The sequence below is a fragment of the Pelophylax lessonae genome, assembly GCF_965119305.1.
Source record: "Pelophylax lessonae genome assembly, chromosome: 2".
Classification (NCBI taxonomy): domain Eukaryota; kingdom Metazoa; phylum Chordata; class Amphibia; order Anura; family Ranidae; genus Pelophylax; species Pelophylax lessonae.
The window spans coordinates 300,838,425-300,856,980 of NC_138769.1; the positions used below are offsets into that span (position 1 = coordinate 300,838,425).

At 45.9% G+C, this 18,556-nt stretch overlaps 1 protein-coding gene across 1 annotated transcript in view; it reads left to right on the forward strand.

The window, feature by feature from the left end:
* Nucleotides 1-5,126: 5,126 nt before the first annotated feature.
* FANCE (FA complementation group E) overlaps nucleotides 5,127-18,556 on the forward strand; it is a gene marked incomplete at its 3' end in the record, with an annotated part of 30,280 nt that continues 16,850 nt past the window's right edge. Inside the window, exons 1-2 of the mRNA XM_082244306.1 lie at nucleotides 5,127-5,348; nucleotides 17,745-18,225. Of these exons, the coding sequence (XP_082100432.1) occupies nucleotides 5,152-5,348; nucleotides 17,745-18,225 (678 nt within the window). The 5' untranslated portion in view covers nucleotides 5,127-5,151. The remainder of the gene's footprint in view (nucleotides 5,349-17,744; nucleotides 18,226-18,556) is intronic.

An 18,556-nucleotide genomic window follows, 5' to 3' on the forward strand; every position in this document is an offset into this window, starting at 1 on the left:
GAGAAAACCGCAAACCGGCGGAAAAAATTTGCCTTAGAGGGATTCCTGAGGCCACCATGGGTTCAGACCTGCACACCAAAGTGGTGGCATTTCTCAACCAACTGCTGGGGAAACCGCCTACAGCTGAACTTGAACTGGATCATGTTCATCAGGTGCAGGGCCCTTGCGCATCCTCATCATCCCAGGAGGTATTTGGCTCCGCTGCTCCCCCACATGACGTTCTCTGTAGGGTTCATTTTTTTCACTGTAAAGGAGGAGATTCTATGCTAAGCCTGGGTCAGAGGTCCTATTGAGTTGGACGAGTCCCCTGTCTGAGTTTACCAAGATGTATCCAGGCAATCCCGGGCCCTGTGGGAGATGCTTTGTCCTTTGCTTGAGGTCATTCATGAGGCAGATGTGATCTATTGCTGGGGCCATCCTTATCACCTCATCGTGAGGAAACAAAGGACTGAGTTCTACCTGCGTTCTCCTGACCAGTTGCCTGCCTTATTCAGCTTTCTAGATAAACCAGTCGTAACCGTACCCAACTGGTTTGACTTTCTACTATGCCTGAAGGCCTTCACCTTGTCCTTGCCAAGACTATAGCGGATGCTAAATTAGAGGACTGACAAGTTTTTCCTCCTGCGAACCTGCCACGCTTGGCATAGTTTCATAATCGTTTAATATGCAGCTGCCCTTGACCTGTCAACTCTATTTTTGATAATGTTGACATTATATGTCTTTCTTGTATGTCACTACTCATTCAGTCAGTCTCGTTTACTGCTGCCTGCGACAACCCTGGGCTCTTTTAAAAAATGTTGTTTTTTTTTTCTCCTCATCCCAACCGCTGTTTTCTTTCGGGTTGGTCTTTGCTTGCCCTCGGCTGTGCCAAAGTTTTGTCTGGCAGGTGCTAAAGAGGCACCTGGGTTGTGCCTTTTTGGCCCCTCAGTCTTGACCTAAAAGACCTGGCTCTTTCAAACTGTTTTATATGCTCTGAGCCTGGGGTTGCCACAGTTGGCGTGGGTTAGATGGTGTCTGCTTGTCCACATCCATTCTGGTTAGGGACAACTGGTGACCATGCAAGTTGATTGCTGAATTGTTGACGGTCCCCCTTCACCCTCTCCCCTTACTTTTGAGTGTGCTGTGCCTGACCCTGTTGCCGGGCCGGCAATCACTCGCTTCAAGTGCCATGGGAGCCATTTATTTCCAGACTGTAGTTATTTTGTGTTTTTGCTCTCTGTGGCTGGGATGATGGCCTCTCTGGTGGGATTATGGGTCCATCCTGCGGCTTTATACATATATTACATATATTTGGCCTCTGTTTTCAGTTTTCGGGGGCTTACACATGTACTTGTTCTGGTCTGGTCTAGGCTGGGCTGATGAACTCTCTTATCTTGGTGCTGTCTGGCTGGATGAAGTAGGCAGCTGATTGTCCCTTCCTTTTTTTATTTTTTTTGTTCTGATTGTTTAGGGTTTTATCCAGCCCCAGACTCCCGCCCGAGGCACCAACATTGTTTTAACCCTGATGCCCTGGTTACATTTTACCGGCTTTAACATGTTTTGATTTTTATCACAATTTCTTAGGATTCCTGATCCATGCATCTCCATCTTTGATGTCTCTGCATTCTAGAAACCCCCCGAAAGGGTAGTTTCCTGTCTGGGTACTTAGTGTTCTCAGTTACGTGCTTTGTAGACTACCCCTTTTCTCCCCTTGAGCCTGGCCTCTAGAGCCCTCAGTTTCTTCATCTGGTGTCCATTGGCCATCTTCATCTCTGGAACTTCTTGGGGTTTGATGGCAAACTCTCCCCCGCTGCATTTGCATCTGCTGCAGATCTCCCTTAGACTTTGGCAGCAGTCTCCAGCTTCAGGACTTTCTCTGTTTAATGCTCCCGTCTCCCAGGTATCTCTCGTCAGTTCACTGAGCTGGAATGTATGTGCCATAGGAGGGAACTGATTCGCTATAGTCTCTCTATCATCTACGCTGCCCTGATTTGACCAGCGCCTGATTTTGCCCCTACCTTCCTCTCTTGGTGGGAAATCTGACCTTGCTATGCAATTTACCACTTCTCAAAAGGAGAAAACCCTCCACTTCAATCCTTAATAGCCACGAAGGTCCAAGAAAATGGTTATAAGATTTTGACAATGTGGCATAGGGTGCCCGCGACTCTACACTGTATCTTTCCGCAGGTGCCTGACACGTTGCACATTTTCTGGGAATGCCTGGGAAATTTAAATCATTCTGGCACTTTGTGGCTAGTACTAACACCTGACAAATGTCGACCTGGCAGACAGCCCTGCAGCACGCTTGCTGCACCTCACGCAATGGCCCATTAAAAAATATAAGACCTCCCTTACCATCCAGCTTTTAAATGCAGCCAAGTCGTGTATTCCCGTGTGTTGAAGGTCTGTGCATCTGCCCTATAAAATCTCTTTTTGTTCTCTAAAATTAATGAACTCAGGGACATGGAAGACCTTACAGCTACCCTCCATAATCAGGAGGAGTCCTTTCGTGACACCTGGAGACCATGGCAACACTTCTTTTTCACGGATGCCTATATACAGTGCCTTGTGAAAGTATTCGGCCCCCTTGAACTTTTCGACCTTTTGCCACATTTCAGGCTTCAAACATAAAGATATAAAACTGTAATTTTTTGTGAAGAATCAACAACAAGTGGGACACAATCATGAAGTGGAACGAAATTTATTGGATATTTCAAACTTTTTTAACAAATAAAAAACTGAAAAATTGGGCGTGCAAAATTATTCAGCCCCTTTACTTTCAGTGCAGCAAACTCTCTCCAGAAGTTCAGTGAGGATCTCTGAATGATCCAATGTTGACCTAAATGACTTATGATGATAAATAGAATCCACCTGTGTGTAATCAAGTCTACGTATAAATGCACCTGCACTGGGATAGTCTCAGAGGTCCGTTTAAAGCACAGAGAGCATCATGAAGAACAAGGAACACACCAGGCAGGTCCGAGATACTGTTGTGGAGAAGTTTAAAGCCAGGTTTGGATAGAAATAGATTTCCCAAGCTTTAAACATCCCAAGGAGCACTGTGCAGGCGATAATATTGAAATGGAAGGAGTATCAGACCACTGCAAATCTATGAAGACCTGGCCGTCCCTCTAAACTTTCAGCTCATACATAGAGAAGACTAATCAGAGTTGCAGCCAAGAGGCCCATGATCACTCTGGATGAACTGCAGAGATCTACAGCTGAGGTGGGAGACTCTGTCCATAGGACAACAATCAGTCGTATACTACACAAATCTGGCCTTTATGGAAGAGTGGCAAGAAGAAAGCCATTTCTTAAAGATATCCATAAAAAGTGTAGTTTAAAGTTTGCCACAAGCCACCTGGGAGACACACCAAACATGTGGAAGAAGGTGCTCTGGTCAGATGAAACCAAAATGGAACTTTTTGGCAACAATGCAAAACGTTATGTTTGGCATAAAAGCAACACAGCTCATCACCCTGAACACACCATCCCCACTGTCAAACATGGTGGTGGCAGCATCATGGTTTGGGCCTGCTTTTCTTCAGCAGGGACAGGGAAGATGGTTAAAATTGATGGGAAGATGGATGGAGCCAAATACAGGACCACTCTGGAAGAAATCCTGATGGAGTCTGCAAAGGACCTGAGACTGTGACGGAAATTTGTCTTCCAACAAGACAATGATCCAAAACATAAAGCAAAATCTACAATGGAATGGTTCACAAATAAACATATCCAGGTGTTAGAATGGCCAAGTCAAAGTCCAGACCTGAATCCAATCGAGAATCTGTGAAAAGAACTGAAAACTGCTGTTCACAAACGCTCTCCAACCAGCCTCATTGAGCTCGAGCTGTTTTGCAAGGAGGAATGTCTCGATGTGCAAAACTGATAGAGACATACCCCAAGGGACTTACAGCTGTAATTGCAGCAAAAGGTGGCGCTACAAAGTATTAACTTAAGGGGGCTGAATAATTTTGCACACCCAATTTTTCAGTTTTTTTATTTGTTAAAAAAGTTTGAAATATCCAATAAATTTCGTTCCACTTCATGATTGCGTCCCACTTGTTGATTCTTCACAAAAAATTAGTTTTATATCTTTGTTTGAAGCCTGAAATGTGGCAAAAGGTCGAAAAGTTCAAGGGGGCCGAATACTTTCGCAAGGCACTGTATAATATTATTTATGTTGCATAATCCGGGTCAGTGACCAGACCTTCACCTGTAGCTCTCCTATAACTTGTGTCTGTCTACCCCATATTGACACTATATCCACCTTACATTTTGAAGAGTAGGGACTGGCCAGAGAGGGCTTATTTTATGAATTTTTCCATCTTAAACATGTTTTGCAATTTATGTGATGTTAAAATCCCTGTTTTTGTGCAAAGATCGGTAGAAAGGGTGTATATGCAGTGTGCAGGGGATTAATTTAGGAAATTCCTGTTCAGGGCAGCTGCCTTGCTGCATAGTGAACACAGGAGGCTGCTTGCTTGGCAGGGGCACCATTCACAGAACACCTTGCATTTTTCTTCCAATGAATGTAAGGCTATCTTTGATTGGATGAGGTGGAGATTGTGCTGTCTGCGGAGGCACAGGCTGCAGATTCCTGAAGTTGTTCTGATTGGTCAAGGAAGGGCATGAACGTGAATATAGGTTGCATTTTACCCTTAGCTGTTAATTCCTCCAGGCGCCATTTAGTCTGTAACAGTGTTAATTATGATATCAAATTTCAATTAAGTTTTAGTTAGTCTTTTGACAAAAATGCCATTTTAGTTTTAGTCATATTTTAGTCATCTGAATTGTTTGTTTTAGTTGTATGTTAGTCAACTAAAATAGTATTGATTTAGTTGACAAAAATATTTTAGTCGATGAAATTAACAAAAAGTTCATGCTGTGTACAAATTCCAAATGGAGGTTCTAGAATTTTGCCTTAAGCCGCTTCCTTCTTCACAGTCCCACAGTTAAATGTAAAATATTTGGTAAAACCAGTGATTAATGTACTTGTACACACAAAAACATTTCCTTACTATAGTGGAGCCTTAGAAAACAGGGCTTGGAAATGATATAATATTGAACAAATAATTATGCTGTGGGCTTTTTATTGAAATGTTTGCTTGTATTGTATTATGACTTTTTTTTTTTTAAATTACATTACAGATTGCCTGCTTATAGTTGCTAATGGCAGGAACTCTCCACCATGACCCTGAGAGAGCTGCTGTTCTCTTACTACAGGCTCTGAGCAATGAACAAAATGGATTTTTGGCAGCTCATAGGGTTCTGCAGTGCTTTCCTGGACCTTTTCCCTGGATAAGTACAATGGAGAGTTTGTGCATGAAGGTGCCCACATTGGATGGATCAACTGGAGAAATGATAATGTGAGTAGTATTTAATATTTTTTTGGAGCAAAGTCAGTTTAATGAGTGTTTTTTACCCTAAATTCTCATATTCCTCCTGTGGTTTAACATATAGTCACTTCTGTGGCAGATAATCTTGGACTAATGTCAGGAGACTGCTTTAATGAAGGTACTGACTAATGATCTCTGCCTGAACCTTAGCTCCCCAAAGATTTGATATGGAACCCAAAACAAGTTTCTAACGACTTTGACAGCTTTTGATGCCTGATCTGTGACTCAAAAGTATTGAAGCCAGAGACCGCATTAATAGATGGAGGTTAAAGTGGTTGTAACGACTCAAGGTTTTTTACCAAAATGCAGTCTATGCATTAAGGTAAAAAAGCGTCTGGGTTCAGCTCCCACTGCAGATCCCCCTTAAACACACAAAAGCTCCATCTCAATCCAGCGATGTGCACAAGAGCAGCAGATCTCCTGAGTCTCTTCCTTCTCATTGGCTCACACAGCACCTGGAGCCATTGTGATCTGCTGCTGTCAATAACAGCCAGTGAGCCAATAAGGAGAGGGCGGGGGCAGGGCCAAGTCATGCTCTGTGTGTGAATGGACACAGAGTGCAGCTTGTGAGCGAGCCTGCTTAAGTGCTCCCATAGCAGGAGGCTTGCTATGGGGGCACTTGGCAGATGGGGAACAGGACCACCAGTGAGGGACCCAAAAAGAAGAGGATTGCACAGATAGGAAATTTTCTCATTATACTTACTATCAAATACTTACCGTAATTTTCCTTTCCTGATGGACTCCATGGCAGCATACGTATGGGTTAACCCCGCCTTCACTCCTCCCCTATAGGACCCCACTCCCATAAATCTTTGCTCTGAGCCAGAGGCTAGTTCTGTAAATAGCCTACTCATGACTCTGGGTGGGAACTCCTTCTGCCATGGAGTCCATCAGGAAAGGAAAATTACGGTAAGTATTTGATAGGAAATTTTCCATTTTTCCGACAGACTCCATGGCAGCATGCGTATGGGAAATAACTAGCCATACACACCCGAGTGGGCAATTGCAGAATCAAAAGATAAGGGTTTAATTGACACTGTCCATCGACAGGATTTGTAAACCAAAAATTAACAGAAGATAAAGAGGCCGGCTCTACACAATAATGAGCCATAAATGTATTGATCAAGGACCACAAGGTTGCCCTAATGATTACTTTGAGAACCACATGCTGCAAAGCCGCCCAGAATGTGGGCACACTCCTGGTTGCGTGAGCGGTCATCTTCCCCAAAGAAGCCAAGCCCTCGGCTCTATGAGCCTGTCGGATGGCCCAGACAATCCATGCCACAATCATCCTAGATGAGGCACGTTTCCCTTTGTCTTTTCCGGATCAAAGGAGGAACAGGCCTTCTGAAGCCTGAAGGAAGCTGTAGCTTTTAGATGTAACTTCACAATATCTGAGAGGGAGGGGGGCGTGGCCGACTGGGCATGTGAGTGGAAGCAGCTCACAGGGCTCCTCCAGTAATCCGGTCAAAATACCCTTTTTCCCCGGCCGGGATACGTACTACTGCACCCCAATCCTTCTCGGGGGGCCCCCTGAGCCTGGTGCTGCACGACTTGCCCCCGGATCGGTGCCTGGTGTGCGGCTGGTCTGGACCGTGGAGAGAGGGCCGCGCCGCCGGATCTGCATCCTGAGCCATCCTCCTTCATCCTTGCGGACCTGGGACCCAGACTGCCTCCCCTGGGACTGGGACACCTCCTGCAGTGCGGGCCTGCCACTAGTTTTGGCCGCGGAGCGTTTCCAGCCGAGTTCCGGGTTGCGGCCTAGTCGAGGGCCGAAGCCGCGGCCTTTCCTACGGCGGGCGCCCGCTCGTGGCGGCGTGGATCCGGTAAGCGCGCGGCCTCTCTCTGCTGACCCACTGACCACCAGGGACTACTTCACTGCTTGGGCCCTACCTCCCTACACCCTCCATGTCCCGCGCGGGTGCTGCAATGACCCGGGGGAGTAAATTAAAGGATGGCACTGTCCCTGGCTCGGCCGGCCAGGATGGCGCTGGGGGGACGCCGCAGTCTGCCTCAAGAGGCCCTGACAAGCAAAAAGACACTGGCACTAAGCCCAAGGCGGGGCGCCCGGGGGGAAAGGACAGTGCTGGCGATATTCTCCTGTACGCAAAGAAGCTTTGCGACCTCCCGGGACCCAGCGCTGTGGAGGCTGCACCCCTGCCGGGTGCACAGGCACCGGGGGACGCACATCAGGAACCGGGGGCTCTGGACCCACCTGAGCAACTTGACTTTGGGACTGAGCTAGAGGGAGATGTGCTGGAGGGGAATCAGCCCACCCTGGGTCCCATCTTGATGGCTGTACAGAAATGCACGGCGTCCGTGAATGTTGTCAAAGACAGGCTGGGGGGTCTCACGGAGGAGGTGGCCCTTCTGCGTCAAGATCTACAAAAAATGCGGGAACGCACCACTGCTGCTGAAAGTCGCATCTGTGACCTAGAGGATCAGATGCCCACATTACTCTCGGACACCAGGGAGACGGCTAGGCTGGCTCAGGCTAATAGGAATAAGACGGACGATATTGAAAACCGCCTGCGCAGGAATAATGTCCGCATAGTGGGGCTCCCGGAGAAGGTGGAGGGACGGGACCCCACTGACTTTGTTGAGACCTGGCTGTGCGATACTTTTGACCGGGCTTCCTTCTCTCCCCTGTTCGCAGTGGAGAGGGCGCACCGGGTCCCCACTAGAGCCCTGCCTGGCAATGCCCCTAGGCCAATGCTTGCGAAAATACTTCACTACCGGGACAGAGAGAAGATCCTACGGCTGGCCAGGGAGAAGGCGGACATACGCTTCAATGGGGTCAGAGTGTCATTCTATCCTGATTTTTCTGCCGAGGTGCAGAAGCAGAGAGCAAAATTTATTGAAGTGAAGCAGCGACTTCGCCGCCTGGGTCTAGTGTATGCCATGTTGTACCCTGCTCGCCTCCGTGTCACGGCTGAGGGAAGGGCACACTTTTTTGATACGGCCGCGGACGCGGTGAATTGGCTGGACGTGCACGAGCCCGCTCTCCGCCGTAGACGCCCTGAAGATCCGGGAGACTGAGTTGAAGAGGTGGCGTGATGGGTTCCTGATGTGTTCTGGGGTTTGCTCCCCTCTACAAGTGACTACATGTTTGGATTACAAATTGACCCGGCCGGGGACGTTTACGGTTACCCGTTTGGATGATGAAGCTCTACGCAAGGTATGAATATCTGGATTTTGCTGTATCTACCCACACTGCTGGTGTGGCATGTTGTGATTTTTTTCGCACGGTTGTGCGTTTTTGGACGGGTGGACTCCACTGGACTGTCCGTCCACTGTCGGGTTCACCGCTTATGGGCTGCCCGCCCGTTTTCAGTTTTATGACGAGGCACCGTTGTGCCTTGCTGGACTGAGACTTTTCATTTTGCTTTCCATTTTTGCTTTTGAGAGAACTTCACCCATACCGGACTTTTTGGACTCTATGTTTCTGCACACCTTGCCTCTTTTACTTTTGTTCCTGGATGTCGCACCCTACTTTGTTGCACGACGGAGGTACAGGGGGGCAGAGGCCCCACCACATCTTTCTCTTTTGCCATGGCTGGAGTACCTGTAATCTCATGGAATGTCCGTGGCCTTGGGTGCCCAGTAAAACGGGCTATGATTGCTACACAGTTGAAGAAACACCACCCAGCCATCATCGGCCTCCAAGAGACACACCTGCAGGGGGACACTGTGAACTGTTTGCGATATTCTTGGGTGGGGTGGGGGTATCACTCCACCCACTCCACATATTCCAGGGGAGTCAGCGTTCTGGTTCACAGGGCGCTGGCTTTCAGGGAACTGGGGGTGCAGGTGGACCCTGAGGGAAGGTTTGTTTTTTTGCATTGTGTACTGTTTCAGTTTACGTGTGTGTTGGCGTGGTTTACATTCCGCCCCCGTTCTCATCTTTAGTTCTTAGGGAATTGCTTAACTTCACGCTAGACAAAGTGGGCACCCCGCTGATTGTTGTGGGGGATTTTAACGGTATCTTGGATCCCGTCCGGGATAGGCATCCGCCATCCCCCTCTCCGGTGGTTGACAGGGGCACTGCCCTTTCGCGCTTCCTGGAGGAGGTGGAATGGTCGGAGGTCTGGCGTTTGAAGCATCCTGGAGTAGTTCAATTTTCGTGTTTTTCTAAAACGCACTCCTCCCTGTCTAGGATTGATCTTTGTGTATGTAATAGGACCGCCCTCCCTGTTGTGGAGGAAACGGAATATGCCCTTAGGGGTATCTCCGATCACTCTTCGCTGGTGGTTCGGCTGGCGGTGCGCCCCCGGGTGGCTTTAACTAGTGCCCCCTGGAGGTTCAACGCGTTTTGGCTGAAGCTGTTCCCACAGGACAACGGCATTGCTGCTGCCATCGGAGAGTTTTTTGAGATCCACAATATCTGAGAGATTCCTAGAACCAAAAGGAAGGCACTGCTGAGAGTCAAACTCAGTATTCCTGTTTATTAGGCATGAACTTAACCAACTAAGCCACAGGACGACCTCTCCCATGTCTAAAGGACGCAACTTAATACCCCAAAGGGTGGCAGAACAATTTCTTGGTTCCCATTAAAAACTGATGTACCCATGGGAATGGAGTCAAACATAGGTAAAAGCACCGCACAAACTGGAAGAACGTTAAGAAAAGTTTTTTGTTTTTTTTTTAATGCTGACGTGATAGCCAGGAGAAAGGCAAACATAACAAAGAGGCCTTTAATGGAGACAGTCCTAGAACACTCCACTTCAATTCCTGAGAGGGAGCTGATAGGTAGAGCCAGATCTAAATTCGACTGGAGGAAGCCCGGAATATTTAGAACTTCTAGATCAGTACATGATCTGTCAGCAGCAGACATGTATTGCACAGACTTTGACCAGATTCCCCCATAAACTTTGTTTGTGTACTCTCCTATTCAAGAGAAAGAGAGATGACTCAGGGGGAGCAGCCGAGGACCTCCAATCTCAAGAACCAGACCGTCAGACGTAACTGTGCTGGACATGGATGTAGAAATGCACCTAATGACAGAAGGTCTGGCCTGATGAGAAGGAGCACTGGGTCCCAGTAGCTGAACAGTGCTAGTAAGGGGAACCATGGCCTAATTGGCCAATAAGCTATCACTGCCACTACCTCCACAACTTCTGTTCAGGGTTTTCGTAGAAACCCATGGATGATCGGGACTTGATGAAACGCACAGGACCCGCTGCATTTCCAATGATCCGTCAGGTCATCTGCATCTGAAAAACCTCCACATGTAGAGACCATTCCTTGTTGTCCAACTGGATTTTGGAAAGAAAGTATGCTAGAATATTTTGGACTCTGGGGGAAAAAAGCCTCAACGATGTAGAGTTGATTCTTCTGAGCTCAAGACAAAATTGGCTTTGCTTTCTGTAATAGAGAGCAGGCTGTGAGTCCCCCCTTGTCTTTTAACGTAGGAGACCATCGTAGTGTTGACTAGCCTAAGAGCACTGACACTTCCTTCACTATATGGTGAAAAGCCTGTAGGGTGCAGAAGGCTGCCCTTAGTTTCAGAATGTTTAACACAATCTTGTGAAATTGATAGCCCCGTCTGCCTTGAGCTGGGACCAATCCTGTTTAATTTATTCATAAATGATCTAGAGGAGGGGATATCTAGTACAATCTCAGTATTTGCGGATGATACTAAACTAAGCATGCCAATATCTTCTATGCAGGATGTGGAAACCTTACAAGCGGACCTGAACAAAATAACGGGGTGGGCAACTACATGGCAGATGAGGTTTAATGTTGAAAAATGTAAAGTAATGCACTTGGAGGCCAGAAACCAGAAAGCAAGCTACTCAGTAGGGGGGGAACCTCTGGGGGAGTCTAGGATGGAAAAAGACTTGGGGGTACTGGTAGACAACAGGCTTGGCAGTGGCATGCAATGCCAAGCAGCTGCAAGCAAAGCCAACAGAATACTGGGATGTATAAAAAAGGGGATTCACTCCAGAAATAAAGAGATTATTTTTCCGCTCTACAAGACTCTGGTCAGGCCACATCTGGAGTATTGTAAGCAAAAGGTAAGATACTGCGCTACCCCTATATAAGTGATAAAAAACTTGTGTTGTGCAACTGGTCAGTGTATGTACACGTGTGAACATGAAACCAATGCTGCTGTGCTAAGTTGCCATACTTGCTGATATTGATATAAATTAAATAATAAACAATAATATATAATGAATAGCGAAAAAATTATCTAAAGTGCACGTGCTAATATATAAATTAATATTGCTGATAAAGTGCTAATGAATAAATAAATATTTTACAATAACATATGAACATGCATTCCAATACAAAAGTCCATATAGTGAATAGTAGATGAAAATGGTGCAAAGCTGTGCTCAGAAGAAAGTCTCTTATAGTGAAATTGGAATCGAGTGTGCCGGTGTAACGTTAAAAAACCATACCCTCGTCACTTCCGGGCTGAAACAGCTGAGCAGCGCAGCAGTGCGCATGCTCAGAGCCCCGGATACGTGATTGAACATTAAAGTATTAGACAAGTGCGCATGCTCGGTGGGCATGAAATTCTCACGGCACTGTGTCTAATGTAATACTTGCGGCGCTTACATTAAAACAGCTCCTCTGAAACGTAAATCATCTCCGTTCTTCGCCCTGTCACTGCCCTCATCTCCGGTAATAAATATAAAAGCGGCGGTGGGTGTATGTGATGTAAATGTGACGGCGATCGCGGCTCCGTGATCCGCTTTTATATTTATTACCGGAGATGAGGGCAGTGACAGGGCGAAGAGCGGAGATGATTTACGTTTCAGAGGAGCTGTTTTAATGTAAGCGCCGCATGTTTAACTACCGTGAGAAATCCATACCCTCCGTAGCGGAACCGGAAGTGACGAGGGTATGGTTTTCTCACGGGTATGGATTTTTCACGGAACACCGGTGATCCTTGAATGCTAACAGCTGCTGGCTCAAAGCGAGGCAACGTGCGTGCCAACTTGACGCGTTTCGTCAGAATGTGACGTCTTCGGAAGTGGTCTTTTTCCCTTTTTTCTTCCATACTGAGTATACATCCGTATCCATAACGAGACCGTCCATCCGTCCATCCATATCACAGGAGCAGCAGAATAAGCGATTTAGATTCTTATCGGCGTACGCCATAAGAATCCACATCGTCTGGTAAGTGGGCTACCTTACCTCTTTCTGGCACAGAGTGTTAGCATTCAAGGATCACCGGCACACTCGATTCCAATTTCACTATAAGAGACTTTCTTCTGAGCACGGCTTTGCACCATTTTCATCTACTATTCACTATATGAACTTTTGTATTGGAATGCATGTTCATATGTGATTGTAAAATATTTATTTATTCATTAGCACTTTATCAGCAATATTAATTTATATATTAGCACGTGCACTTTAGATAATTTTTTCGCTATTCATTATATATTATTGTTTATTATATAATTTATATCAATATCAGCAAGTATGGCAACTTAGCACAGCAGTATTGGTTTCATGTTCACACGTGTACATACACTGACCAGTTGCACAACACAAGTTTTTTATCACTTATATAGGGGTAGCGCAGTATCTTACCTTTTGCTTACAATTTTTGAGATCACTATCCTCCAATAGACAGTGATTCTTATTACTTGCTGCTCCCCATTTAACACATTCCAACTCCTAGGCGCGAGTACATCACCCTTACTACATCTGGAGTATGCTGTCCAGTTCTGGGCACCGGTCCTCATGAAGGATGTGCTGGAATTGGAAAGAGTCCAGAGAAGGGCAACAAAAATAATTAGGGGAATGGAGGACATCAGTTATGAGGAAAGACTACGAGCACTGAACCTATTCTCTCTGGAGAAGAGACGATTGAGGAGGGATATGATATCAATGTACAAATACTGTACTGGCGACCCTAGCATAAGGAACAAACTATTCAGAGTAAGGAAATACAATGAGACACGTGGCCACTCACTAAAACTAGAGGAAAGGCGGTTTAACCTTAAAATGCGTAAGGGGTTCTTCACTGTAAGAGCGGTAAGGATGTAGAATTCTCTTCCACAAGCAGTCGTATCAGCGGGGAGCATTGATAGTTTCAAAAAACTATTAGATGGGCACCTTAGAGATCACAACATACAGGGGTATACAATGTACGGTTAAAAGCAAACACACACACACATCATATGTTGAACTGGATGGACTGATGTCTTTTTTCAACCTCACTGACTATGTAACTATGTTACTATGAGCTATCCCTGACAGGCAGCAAGCCCTTCAAGCTATATTGGTGGTATTAAATGTGATTGTGAACCAGGAAATGGGGCAACGGAATGGCAAAATTAGCCAGTTTCTCCATTGTAGCCACTAAGGGACTCACTCATCACTGAGGTTATGTAGATGACCTGAATTCTGCTTCCTGGCTCCCACTGCTGGAGAAACATCCTCAGGAAGAGCCGCGTTCTCCAGAGCGTCCACTTGACCATTGGATCTGTAGACACCATAGTGTCGATCATTTTAGGCGCTGAAAGGCACGCAGATGGGAAGAAGACAGTGCCAGGAGTATTCTGTTCCAGAACATCGGGATCCAGAGACAAAGCAATGGTCCTCTTGATTATATCGAACTGAGCCCCAAGGCACACGAGACAGAATGGGCTCCAGGTGTCTCTTTTCCAGAATCAGCCGCCAGCTGAATTTTGAGGAGCAGATGCCCTCTGTTTTGGGACAGTAGAAGCAGAACATCCAAGTAACCATGCAGGCGTATGCTCCTTGCTTTGATAAAGACCTTAACTAATAAGATCCCTAAAACACAAAGGGTGATGTTGAAAGCCCAAATGGTAGAAAAGCAGGCTGTAGATGGTCTTGACCTACAGCGAACCAAAGGAACTTGCAAAAGACGTCTACGATGTGCACAGGAAAGTAAGCATCTTTCGGTCTTTTGGAAATGAGCCAGTCAACTGGCTGGACCCCCTATCTTTTGATGAAAATTGGTTTAGGTGTGCAAGGTTTAAAATCGGTCCCTGCAAGCCGCTCCTCTTAACGACCATAAAGAGGCGAGTACATGTCCTAAAATCTCTTGCATCCTGGGACAAGCACAGCAGCACTTTGCGACACCAGTGACTTTACATAATACAAGAGTATATGCTTCATTTTACCTCAGAGTGAGGCAAAATCTGTAGAAATTAATCCAAGATGAGGACTTCTGATGGACCATGCGTGTCCTGGAAAGACTGCTTTGACGTTCCAATAGTCTGAGGCTCAAACTCAGTAGCTTTTTGGATACCCAAGGTCAAGCTTTTAGCAAACTTCTGTGGGGATATCTGTCCTCTTCAGCAGCTATTCCTAAAATCCAGACCTGGTCTGTAAAAACGTGCGACCCTCTAGACTGTGTCATCTTCCGACCTAGCAGGCACCACTATGCGGATGATGTCAATTGGAGCCTCACCATGGAAACCTGCTCCAGCTCCTGAACTACCGAGCTCTTGAATACTGCGTCCGCATTCTCCTTCCACATTTCCATCACTTTAAACATGGGCACAAGAGCCCAGGCCAACTTTCAGGCCATTCAATGCATCTTCCAAGGAAGAGCGACATGCTTGCTTGCCTCATTAAGGCCTCAACGACTAGAGAGGCAGCATTTTACTAGATGCTTCACATCCTTATCTCTGAATGGATAGAGCTTGACCATCTTGCTCAGAAGGGATTTATATCTTGTGACCTTGCTCCACTCGTCCAGTATGATGTCCCTTATTTCCATTAGGAATGGGAAATGAGAACGCTCTCTCTAGAGGTGCTTAAAGAACTTTCTATTGCTTTGCAGGAGACTCTACAGGTTCTACTCCTGTAAATGCCCCCTTCATTGCCTTGACCAAGGGTGTCACAAGGGCAAAGGAACCCCTCTCGCTCTGCCACACTTTGAGGTCTTCATAGATGGATGGTTTGATTAGGACGATTCCCCGTTCTTCCTGGCCGTCCCTTGTGGGAGAACACGCTGTAACGGCTGTTGGACTTTGCATGTGGCTTGTACCCCACTCATTAAGGGTTTTCTGCACTACGCGCCTCACCAGAAATTCCATTTGTTGGAAATCACCATCCCCTTTTCCAACCGCCTGGGCTTAGTATGGCTCACACAGAGACTTGTCCTCTGGGACCTAAATACTGCATCCCCAGCAGGCTCCTTCCTTGGAGTGGCTGACATGGAGGTGGATGTGGTGCATCAAGGAGGATTCAGAGCTTCTGCTATGAAGGCTGGACCCTGATAGTGACTAATGATGACTAAATCTGGAAGAAGAATGTTGATGTAGTGACATAATGAGGTCTTGATCATCTTGTGCCGTGTATTGTCAATCTGAACTAGGACTTAAAAACTTAAAAGAAAACAAAATAGGGTAGAAAGGAAAAGGCTTAAAAAACCCAAAAGGAATGCCCAGGCAAGCGAGAAAAGGAAAGGGTTAAACAGACCCTCTCATTCCCGCTACACAAGGGCTGGCCACCAGGGGGGGCATTGATACTGCACAGGCAGACAACCTGCACAGGTGATAGAACCATCAGGATCACACACACAGACAGCACACAAGGGTCTTAATGCAGAGCATATACCTGTGATGATTGCACACAGCATTTAGGGAAACTGCATCAAGCTGCCCACAGAGAAATCCCAATCTCAACGTTATCGACCACTGATTGAATTTTCCACTGTAATGACACCACCGCCGCCCACAGCGCACATGCGCTGAGTCCCTGGGCAGGAGTAACCCAGGTACGCCAGGCGGAAGAGAGAGAACGGCGGCTTGGAACGTAAATGCGCTCCAGCCGCCATAGGCTGGAAGACACTAGAGCCAGGGAAGAAAAACAAACAAACACAACTGCTGCCATGGAATATGCAAAAAATAAAAGTATACATCACCGCACACAGCATCCCCACGACCATGCCTGGATCCAGAAGACGCTGCTGCATGGGCCCAGGGCATTTATGACCACTTGCTAATAGCAAGGTTGTTTGGCCGTAATGCCGCTTTGCCTGCCAATGGCCAAGCTTAAGCTCTTCATGGTACTTCATCCATCGCCTTTCTCCACCTCGCTAATAGCTGGGGATTGCTGGGAACTCCACATGGCACCAAACCCATCGCCCTTCTCCACCCCGCTAATAGCTGGGGAATGCAGGAGACTCCACACGTCTTCCGGGGCACAGCTTGCCGAACAACCAGGCCTTGATCGTGGAAACTTCATCCACGGTAGACTTCAACCATTCTGATCCTTGGGAGGAGGACAAAAAAGGAACGCGCCTTATGGCTCAGAGCAAAGATGTATGGGAGTGGGGTCCTATAGGGGAGGAGTGGAGGTGGGGTTAACCCATACGTATGCTGCCATGGAGTCTGTCAGGAAAACATTTTTGTTACTAAAACAAAACAATAAATGTGCTAAAGTGGACATTCTGTCTTTTTTATATAGTGGTATTTTTTCCTGAGCAAGTACTGTACATCTAACCCATAACTGGATGACACTAATTTGCTGTTATTTACTGTTATCACTGTTTTATTATAAACTTTTGCCCCCCCCCCTTTTTTTTTTTTTTTCCCAAAATACAGTTTTTATCTTTTTCATCCTTTCTGGCATATCGGTGCTGCTAATCTGCAGCCCATATGAAGCCACCACTTGTGTACCTGCATGTACTCAAGTCAAGGCTGCACCCCATTTCTCATGGCGAGTTTCATTATAGTGAGAAAAATTGACCATTCCTACAGTGGGTACGGAAAGTATTCAGACCCCCTTAAATTTTTCACTCTTTGTTATATTGCAGCCATTTGCTAAAATCATTTAAGTTCATTCTTCTTCCTCATGAATGTACACATAGCACCCCATACTGACATACTGACAGAAAAACAACAATGTCAACAATTCTGTGTTTTTCTGTCAGTATGGGGTGCTATGTGTACATTCATGAGGAAGAAGAATGAAATGAAATGAAATGATTTTAGCAAATAGCTGCAATATAACAAAGAGTGAAAAATTTAAGGGGGTCTGAATACTTTCCGTACCCACTGTACATAATGTATGGTGGCACAGTCACTTACAGTCTCCATTAACAGGGCATGTGACAGGGTGACAGCTGAAGGACAAGGACGGAATATTGTTATTCTCTGATAGGAAGTGCTTGCATTGCACCTTCATGGTCTGATCATCAGGTTATTTTCATGAAAGTTTTTAAAAACCTATATTAATTTTAACATGTTAAAGTTTATATGAGAGTTTAGTAATTGGGTTTGACTTGTCTGAATTTGTTTTTAAATTTGTTTTAGTAAGATTTGTGAGCAATAATTTTAAGCAATGCATCATATATTAGTGTAACTCTGCAGTGAAATTCACTTCCCTCATTAATCCTTCTTTTTTTTTTTTTTTTTTTATTCTTAGAAAACCAAAACTTGCCTTGCTTCCCCTGCACACACAAAGGAACTTATTTAGGCTAATGAACCTTATATATTCTCGCCTGCCTGCTCCAGCCATTCAGCTTTGGTTGCAGACTATCAGTGTAGAACATGACTTCTCAGATGCCTGGTTGCTCTATATGAGGCAACATTTTCTGACAGGTAGCAGCATTCAGACTCCTTTCCAAAGCCCCGAGGTGGCTCAAAGCCTGCATACTCTCTGCAAGCAGCTAAATCAGACACCACATGGGCATTTTAAGCTAGGCTGGTATAAAAATCGCTGTGTCTCCATGGAAGATGAGCAGACTATGGATTTTGAGAGCAGACCACAGATAGAAGACAAAGAAACATATCATGTAAATGATGACACAAAAGAATTGTTTATGGACTCTCAGCCACTGAGCTCTCTGCAAGAACCACATACAGAAGCCCCAGAAGAGAGAGCGGTTTTACCTGCATCTATTGAGGTAAAGGTCCACTTGCTTAAAGTGACTCCATCTTCAGACCATCTATTTCAGCATCCATGCATCTAACAAATTGAAGGCTTTTTTTTTTTTTTATCTTTAAAAGCCTCCCTTGTGTAGACAACCAAAAGCCTTGAAACTATTGCTGGGTTGCCGTTATCCTAGATGTTATGTCAGCAGAATTAGAGCTGCCACTCAAGCGACACTGTATAGCAGGGGTGATCAATCTTTTGAAGAGCGAGGGCCACTTTAAATGATTTGGTAACCACTTGTGGGCCACAGTAAAATGAAATGGTTCCGAATTTGGATTTTTTTATTTTAAATAGCATAATGA